Source organism: Charadrius vociferus, unplaced genomic scaffold (genome assembly GCF_000708025.1).
Source record: "Charadrius vociferus isolate BGI_N301 unplaced genomic scaffold, ASM70802v2 scaffold329, whole genome shotgun sequence".
Classification (NCBI taxonomy): domain Eukaryota; kingdom Metazoa; phylum Chordata; class Aves; order Charadriiformes; family Charadriidae; genus Charadrius; species Charadrius vociferus.
Window position 1 is genome coordinate 1,155,055 of NW_009649982.1, and position 9,310 is coordinate 1,164,364.

Below are 9,310 nucleotides of genomic sequence, written 5' to 3' on the forward strand. Positions count from 1 at the left end.
TGCAGTGCCAGTATTGTTTCATGCTTGAGACAGCTGAACAGCAAACTAGTGAAGAGGATGGTTTAAATTAATGTTAGGCATGATCTTTTCTGCTTTTAACTGGAGAAATTAACAGTTTAAGTACAGTTTGGGTCAAAGAAGAGACCCAAGCTCGCCTTTGTCTTTGACTTCCAGCAGCATAGGCTTAAGATGCAAAAGTGTGGGGAGGGATCAAAGATACAAAATCATGTTCATTATTGATATTCCTGATTGTAAGAAATAACATTTGTGTGGTTACTGCATTGCAATAACAGGCCCATTGAAACGAGAATTAATTAACTACCAAGTATTCTAGATCGTGCAAGCATTTTTATTTTCCTTAATGTTCCCGGATGAATGCATCTGCCTGTACAGGTGAAAGCTACTATGATTTCTTGTTCAAAAGGCCACTGTATTAGTGTATGTGCATAATATTTTCAATCTGTAGATGAGTAAACAGTTGCTCACCCCTGTGACAGGATAGGAAAAGCACAGAACTCGTTAACTGGCTCATAGTTTTTATTTAGCATGTAACCTAAAACTGACTGCTGCTTATGTTGAAAATTAATTTTATATGTCTGCAGTATAAAGAGTTTTGAAATACTAGACACAAATATCACCTTGAATAAAGACTTGGTATATATTTGTTGTTTTTATTGTATTTAATATAATAAGTTCCATGTGTTTTGTAGTGTGCATGAGTACTTGCTTGCGAAAAGCCAGTTTACGTGCAAAGGAGTCAGTATTTTTCTTGACTATTAAGCATATCGTGACTAATAAGGAATCTGACATTTAAATGTTTACCATCTAATAAACCAAGGCCATACAGGTTTTGAATGATAAACCTTTCACTTACTCTAGGTTTATAACGTGCCTTTGGAAAGAAACCAGGATTAAAATGATACACGAAACATACGGTTTAAGTTACCTCTTTGTAACATTGGACAACTGTCTCATATATTAGAACAACAGTAATTTAGGAAAGTAATTTATCAGCTGTCACCCAAAGGGAAATAATATTTGTCATGGGATGGAACGAAGTGTTTTAAAGCAAATTACTAAAATTGGATGAAGAAAAACATGGCTAAACAACAGCTTTACAAATAGAACTCTTGATTTTACTGAAGCAGATATTCCAGTTACATTTTCCAAAAGAAGATGCATCATTTTGATTCAAGACTGTTAGCAAGAAAAAAGATTAAGTTCTCGGCTGTTTGTGATTCTGTACGTACCAGCAGCACTTCAGCTTTTACAACATGCAGCTATCTTTCAATGTGCTCAGATTATAAAGAGAATAGGTTTTCTTACTAGAAATCATGTGCTTTTGCAAACGGATTAATCTGACCTAGTTAAGTACCACAGTTTGTTTCCCTTGTCACGTCAGTGCATTGGACTTACTTTTCTGTTCAGTCTTGCACGAAATACACTTAACTTTGAAATTTAATTAAAATTCTTAAATACATGTACAGTTTTTGTCCCTAAAGCTTAGCTTACCAACGCATGTTTAACAGAGGAACTACACATTTTAGTGTGTAATATGAAACACTTTCAGACTCACTTTTAGCTGTCAGAACACCTGTCAATATAAATGATGTTGATCATTGTGAGTTTCTACAGTGTGAAATCTTGACGTAATGTTAAATCTGTTGTAATCACTTGGTAGGAACTGCATACACAGGCATGAATTTTGAAAGGTAAGGTGGACCTACAGATAAAAAATTTATTTGGAGTGATGTCGAAGACATTTCTTAGCAGCATATCTAATCTGATTCTTGTCTTTGCTATTTTTGCTTACATTACTTTGTTCAAGATCTTGAAAGGTCCTGATTGCTTTTAGCATAGTGTGTACAGATCTCTTTCAGAAAATCTCTGGACCTTCTAGTGTCAAATGCTGAAAATGATAATGCTGTTCTTGGCCTACTCATTTCATGGGACTAAAGTCAATAAGTGGGCTTTTTAACCTTCAGTGCTAACAAAAATAAATCAGATATGTTATGAGGCTTATTTTTTAGTGCTTCTGTTATTTCAGGTGTTAATTTTGCTGGATGTGTCCTTGTGCTCAGGAATACTTTGTTTCATCTTGATACAGTAGTCTATAAAGAGCCGGTGAGGGTGGATGTTACTTAAAGAACATTCTGATTTCCAAAACAACACACAAATTCTTACTGGGGGGAAATACACGTCTAGCCATTGAGCAAATAGATTTTTCAGTTTGCTCTTTATAATTTGATTTTGAGAATACACAATTTGTGCTATTTTTTCCACTTGTTAACAATTCTTTCTTTAGTATTGTTACTGCTGTTTAAAATTAATACTCAAATGTTAGGTAGAGGGCCTCAGGTTGGAGTTATAATTTAATTTGTTGTAGAAATCCAGAAAAATTGAGGATATTCTCTAAAGAGCTGGAAGAATTAACTACAGCACTAAAATTGTGATACTGTAGCAAACAATGCACTAGCAGTTTGATGATGATCAGACCTGGCAGTTATTTTCAGTAGAGTATTTGCTGTCCATTGTCTTTCCACATCTGTTCTTTTTCATCCTGCTGTGAGTCCATTAACAACAGTAAAACTGATGTGCTCTTGTTTTAGTGGGGGGTTTCTCCCATCTTTTCAGAACCTGTTTTCTTCTGTGCGTAGGTGTTGAGGGAACATGTAACAGCAGGATCACTTTCTGTACTCTGTGCAATTTTTAAAGTCATTATGAATGAACTTTTACCTCGTTGTAGAAGCTCTCTGGTCACCTATGATGAGAAATTAAACATTAGGCAACACTAGTTGCATGGTATTTTCTCACAATTGCTATTTCATCTGCATGTGACTTACCTTGGAGTTTTCTTGCTACATGATCAGCACTGTTAAAAAACCAACAGAATTCATACCACTGCTAAAAAGCAAGATGACTGAAACACCAGTGAAACTTTGAAGATGAATGTGTGTATCTGATTTATTTTTGTTCTTTTGTAGGTGATGGATGTGGACACACCGTTCTCGGCCCTGAAAGTGGAACACTTGCTTCGATAAACTATCCACAGACCTCTCCCAATAGCACAGTCTGTGAATGGGAAATTCGTGTAAAGCCTGGGCAGCGAGTTCAGCTCAAATTTGGCGATTTTGATATTGATGACTCAGATTCCTGTCATTCCAGTTACTTAAGAGTTCACAATGGGATAGGCCCCACCAGGACAGAGATAGGTAGGAGCTTTTATTATTGGTGTTTGAAAGCTATTGTCTTATATAGAATTGGGAAGAAACTGTTGGTATTTTTGTTACTTTTAAAATTTCTCCTTGTTTGCCTGCTCTGAGCATAGACTAACTACCAGGTGTATGGTATGAGTGAAGTTCTTTTTTTAATAGCCCTACAAAACTGTTGTAATTCAGCTGGATATTGGGCTGGGTAAGACATTGCCTGAATACATCATATGCTGCTTTGTATGGTGTGGATTTTGAGTCTTATGAGAAGTGATGAAAAGAAGGAAGTGTTTATTATTTACAGGAATCTCAAATAAGGAAAAGAAAAGGAATTTTAGTAATGCTGTAATCAGAGTTGTGTTTTTCCTGAGCTTCAAATCAAGAGAACCCTGCAAAACTTTGAGGAGTGCTGCTTGTACCTCACCACAGTAGAAAAACAGCCATCAGGGACCAGTTTTAGTAAATATACTACTGATAGTACTGCTAGAAAGTGCAGCTAAGGAAAGATTCTCCTGTATTCCCTACAGGTCTTCAGTACAGGGAGGGAATACAGGTGCAACTGTAACTATATAAAAATAAAAGTGGTAAGGAAAACAGCAGTGTGACTGTCTCTTTCTCTGGTGATGTGCTCATTTCGAGTACGCTTACTGTTGTTGCTCAGCAGATGAACTCTGTTTGGAATGCCAGAGTATTCTTAATGTAATTATTCTTAAGTAATTCTGTTTTGTTTACTGTTATTAAAGTGTATGTAAATGTCTGTCTTCTTGACACAATTCCTATATCCTAAAAATGTACTGAAAAATGATTAGTAATAATGATAGCAGAACATCCTATATTTTGTTCATGCATACAACAACTAGATGCTAAATGCAACACAGATCCTACAATAATATTTTATTGTTCAGATTCTCAAAGAAAACTCCACTGCAATGTTTTGTTTTGTTTTGTTTTTTTTTCCGCTCAGAAATTTCCCAGTAGCTTGCAAAGTTCTTGTAAGCAGTGGAGAGGGAATTGCAAAACTATGAGGATCTTCATTAAAAAAAGTAAAAAAAAGTAAAAAAGTTAAAAAGTAGTATGTATATATATCTTACTGGAAGCGCCTTTCTTTTTATATGAACAGCTCTGATTTGAGCTAGTCATCTTGGTGGTATTAAAGGATGTCAGACTTCAAAAGTTGTGTAGTTCAAATATGCCCCATCTTTTGATAATGCGCATAGTTTGATTTTTATCCTCTTTAAGAGGACAGATTGAATTTCATTACTGTAATGCAGGTTTGGTTGGGTTTTTTTGTTTGGTTTTTTTTTTTCAAATAGCAGTGTGACATTATGATCTATGTCAAGGCGTATGTAGGGTTTTAAGACCCTTGTGGTTCTGTTGCATAAAACTCAAAATGAATTGTTATTCTTACTTCACTAAAATTAGTTGTTATTGTGCAGAATAATTTTATTTTCTTTCTTAAAGCTTTAATCTGGAGAGGGAGAGAAAGAGAGAGTTACTTCACCAAGATTGTTTTTGTGCAACTCAAATGCCGGTCCCACTAAATTGAGTCTTTTTGTAAAGAGGCTAGTGGAATGGTAGCTTTGATAACCCTCTTTTCCAGCCTAGGTAAGTGTATGTGAAAATAAGTACGTGCTTGGAGCCGTTGAGCCAGACTTGGTCTAAAATAGGAAACACTGAAGTCCTTAAATGGCAAGGAACGTCCAGTTCTGATAAGTCTATTATTCACTTTTACAAGTGACTTAATGGGTTCGAGTAAATTTTCTACTTCATTTGTTTCTCTTGACTTTCAGCTGTTCCCAGCTGGTGTAGTAGCACAGTATGTTGAGCAAAAATGTGTGCATTGTTCTGCTCTTAATAAATTAAATCACAGAGCAAACAGTGATATTAACAGTGGCAGATACAGATGATGCAGATTATTGAATGTTCATATTTGAAGCTATAAACACAGGAGAGAATGAAGTGACCTGAATTTGTTTGGAAGAAATCTAGATTTATCCTAGGTTTTTCTGTTCAAAACAACTGACATGGTCTAACATTAAAATACTTGTATTACATAAAATCTGAAATTCAGTGATACCTACTTCAATCCAAAATGACTTAAAAAGTGGCCGATTAGAATAAAGAATGAATTGTTAGTGAGTTAGTGTGTAGATAAACACAGAAGGTTTCTAATTCAGCTTTTAAGGGCTAGTTCTCATTCCAAGACTTTTGAATATTGATCTATAACTCAAGATTCAAATCCTTAGTGTTAAGTTTGTGTCTAGTTTAAGATGTAGAGGTGTTCTGTATTAGGTTTCATCACAGTCCAATTGCTGTGTGTGTACAGTCAGATGTACTTACTTAATACATACAATGTAAGCCCAGATCTACAGGAGCAGAGAACGTAAGCTACTGTGGGAATTCCCTTACCTGCTGTAATGTTGCTGTACAAAAGCACTTGGGGTCCTTCAATACATAAGTACAGGCAAAATAGTAAGATTACATCTTCTGCGCATACCATTGACAGAGGTGTCACAGCAGTCATGTTTTGTGCATTTCTAGTGCCCGCTTTTCAAAAGATTGCTAAAAATCTGATGAGGCCAGGGAAGAGTTAGAAAAATAATTTTTGGTCTCAAGAGTATGTCTTGCCATGAATCATAAGGTGCATCAGTCTGCAGTTTGTCAAAGGCTGTATCTCCATGGTGTAAGCAGCACTGAGGTTTATCCAAGCTAGATTTAAATGTTTTGCCTAGTGTATTTACCTGAAGAGGTGGATAAATGGTGTCTTGAGGACAGTCTGACCTGTCCTGAGAGGAGTCTCGTGCTGGTCAATCATCTAACAAGATCCAGTGGCTGAAAACAAAACTTAACGAAAGGGAGAAGAAAAGTGGTAGCTGGAAAAATTATGCATTTCATCATAATGAATGCAATTAATCATGGAAACAGGACTTAGAGGAAAACATAGGGTCAGTGTGGAGCCTACTTCTTTGTAACTGCTGCTGATAACTGGTTTAAATAGCAAATTGAGATAAGGTTATATTTGTATAATGTCATAAATTTCATTAAAGTATTGTAAAATCTATTTTCTTTTTCATTAGAAAATACCCTTTCTTTGTTTAAAAATATCTGAATAAGCAACATTTAGAAAGCTCTGAATAATGATAGGAATTTGTATTTCTAATTTTTCTATTATTTTATTAGTATTTGAGAGTGCAGTTCACTTTTTAAGGGAATTTGACATGCATGTTTTGTTTGTGTTGTATTTGTTTTGTATTATATTTGTTAAGAGCTATTCCTGCAGGGCAATGTTACTCCACCTCCCTTTGCTTTGTTAGTGTAACTTGCCTTTAGTTGAGAACGGAGTCTGGCTTCTTTTTTTGCTATTTTACAATATGATATGATACATATTATCAAGAGTGGAAATAAATGACTGGTGAAGTGAAACATATGCAATGTCATTTGCTGCTGCTGATTATTCACTTCGATTATCCACTCCAGAATCTTACGTAGGGTTATAGATGGTTTACAACATTGAATGATCAAGGGAGCCTATAGAACAGAAGATATTTTTTTTTCTTAATGGGTTAATAAACTGCTCAGTATTTTATTAAAATTTCTAGTCAGTAGGACTGGAGAATTCTGTGTTGACTTGGGTCTGTTCAACAGCCATTCCTCCAAGTAATGTAATTTGGTAGTAAATTCTAGGACTCCGTAGGGCAAATATTACCAATGTCTGCAGACTCCAGCATCTCAGTTTGCAATTTATTATTGTGGTTCGTTTTGGATGGCAAGAGAAGTGACCAGATGCAGACCTCTGTAATGTTATATAGATGCAGCAAAACAGAAAGTGAACCCGCTGGCGGTTTATATTAATGGTACTCGCATATGCTTGTATGTTAACGCTGAAGTGCAGTGAATCATGCCTGTTGTCCAAAAATTAATAAAAGTAGTTGACAGAAACCATGAAATAGTCAACCAGGAAGAAGTGCCCCGACAGCTGAGGGAAGAGAAGGGCTTTTTTCTTATTTGCTTCTGTAGATGATTCTTGTTGCCCTAAATTGATCCTTTTCCTTGACAGATTTCTCATGGTATTTGAGGAACTAATTGCAAGGGTTATGCATGGCTAGAGGTGAATGGGATAAGGTCACATTTATTTGCAAGCGTTAAAGGTATGAGAGGCTCTCACCTGTTGACAGTGGCAAAATAAATGTGGTACCCATACTCTGCCATTTGCTTTAAATGGACTCCCACTGCATTATTTAGTGTCATGCACACATGTATTGGTTTTGAATATATGCCAGAAGTAATGTGAGATTACACTGCGAATGAAAAAAGATGCTTATTACACATGTTGGTTTTGGTTCATGTCTGTTTTCCCTCTTTTCTCCATAGGTAAATACTGTGGGTTTGGTTTTCAAATGGATGGTTTAATTACTTCAAAAAGTAATGAAGTCACAGTACAGTTCATGAGTGGAACACATACTTCTGGACGTGGATTTCTTGCAGCTTATTCAACCACTGACAAATCAGGTATTTATAATTATTTGGTAGGTTTTCTATGCTGGTAAAACTAGAGCTCTGTAGTAAAAACACAGAACTAATTTATTTATTCCTGCGTTCTCACGAATTAACTTCTAAAAATGAAAACTGTTAATACAATCTTCCTGATACTTCTGCATAGGAAATTGGACTGTTCAGATACCATTCAAGTTACTGTAGTTTTAAAGAAATGATACCAAAGCTTATCCTGGACAGGGGGCAAGAATCGGAGTTGTCTGTTATTCACGGTTTTCTGTTATGAATGAAAGAGCTGCTTCAGATAAAGGACAAAATGCAGTTTTTCAGGTAGTAATGAAGGTGGCAGATAACCAAATAATTTTCTTGTCGAACTGTATATATTTTATACAGACGAACCGTGTGGAAAATTTTATTTCAGTAAAATCCTACACTCCCGCAACTCTTTTAATTGTATAATCTGCTGACTACTTTTTAGGGTTTTTGCCATTTCTTGTTTTTCCCATGTTTTTGGTTATTCTAGCCTCTAAAGGAGGCTGCTGTATTTGTTTTGCATCTCCTTCCACTTATTGTAACGGTGAGTGACAGACATGGTCCACAAGGAAATGAAAAATTGCCAGCAAGTGCTTCATAAGGCAGAAGGCTTGAGAAAACCCTTTCTAGAAGCAATTCCGAAAAAGAGCAGATAAAGACTTTTCAGTTTTAGTTTTTATTTTGGGGGTTGTCTGATGCATTCTTTTCTCTGTATTTTGGACACATTTGTATGTGCTGATACACAGCAGACTGAACATAAAATTTGAGATACCAGTCGTGGGTGCCAATAACATGGCACTCTAATGTTTGCTGCCTATGCTGCCTGGTTTCAGTACTGTAGGACTGTTAAATACTGAAAACACAGGCCTGCTTCGCTAGCTTGTTAATTGAATGTTGTGAAAAGTGCGTATGTTTGTGTCTCTGAATTATGTCAGCTTCTCTGAAGTATAGCTATAAATTAAAATTAAGCTGCACAAAAAAAGAATGTTTTTAGCATTTCTCTTCTTGTCTATGTCACATTCTCAGTGGATTTCCCAGTTACTCAGATAAATTACCAGGGTTCTACTGTAGTACAAAATCGGTTGCAAGAAAATTTAGTAAGAACGTGTTTTTTTTTTTTCATTCTGAGACTTTTGGTTAAGCCACAGAGGTTCAAATGTGTATTTTTGTGCGCTTTAAAAAGCATACTCAAACTTGTTGTTTTTATCATCCTCTTGACCTAACATTTTTTCTTTCCAGACCTAATTACCTGTTTAGATAATGCAAGTCACTTTTCTGAACCAGAATTCAAGTAAGACTAATTTTACCTATTTTCCCCCCAATTTCTTTAATGAAGTAATTTTAGTGTTTCTACTTCACTTTGTTACTTATACCTGGTGCAGCTTGAAAATTGGCTGTCCAGTGAACTTAAGAAACAGACTAACTAGGGTTAGAGCTCAATAATTTCGACATTTGCACTCCTCCTCCCTCTCTCCCTCTCGCTCCCGTTTTTGTAATTTACTTGCAGTATACCATAGAACCTCATTAGTTTGCACTAACGCATAGGGGCTAATATCTCATTCCCATATTGCATA

At 35.7% G+C, this 9,310-nt stretch overlaps 1 protein-coding gene across 1 annotated transcript in view; it reads left to right on the forward strand.

Annotated features, from left to right (window-relative positions):
• The first annotated feature begins 1,750 nt into the window (after positions 1-1,750).
• Positions 1,751-9,310, forward strand: part of DCBLD2 (discoidin, CUB and LCCL domain containing 2) — a 25,730-nt gene continuing 18,170 nt past the window's right edge. The window contains exons 1-4 of the mRNA XM_009891651.1: positions 1,751-1,838; positions 2,985-3,212; positions 7,581-7,718; positions 8,976-9,027. Of these exons, the coding sequence (XP_009889953.1) occupies positions 1,751-1,838; positions 2,985-3,212; positions 7,581-7,718; positions 8,976-9,027 (506 nt within the window). The remainder of the gene's footprint in view (positions 1,839-2,984; positions 3,213-7,580; positions 7,719-8,975; positions 9,028-9,310) is intronic.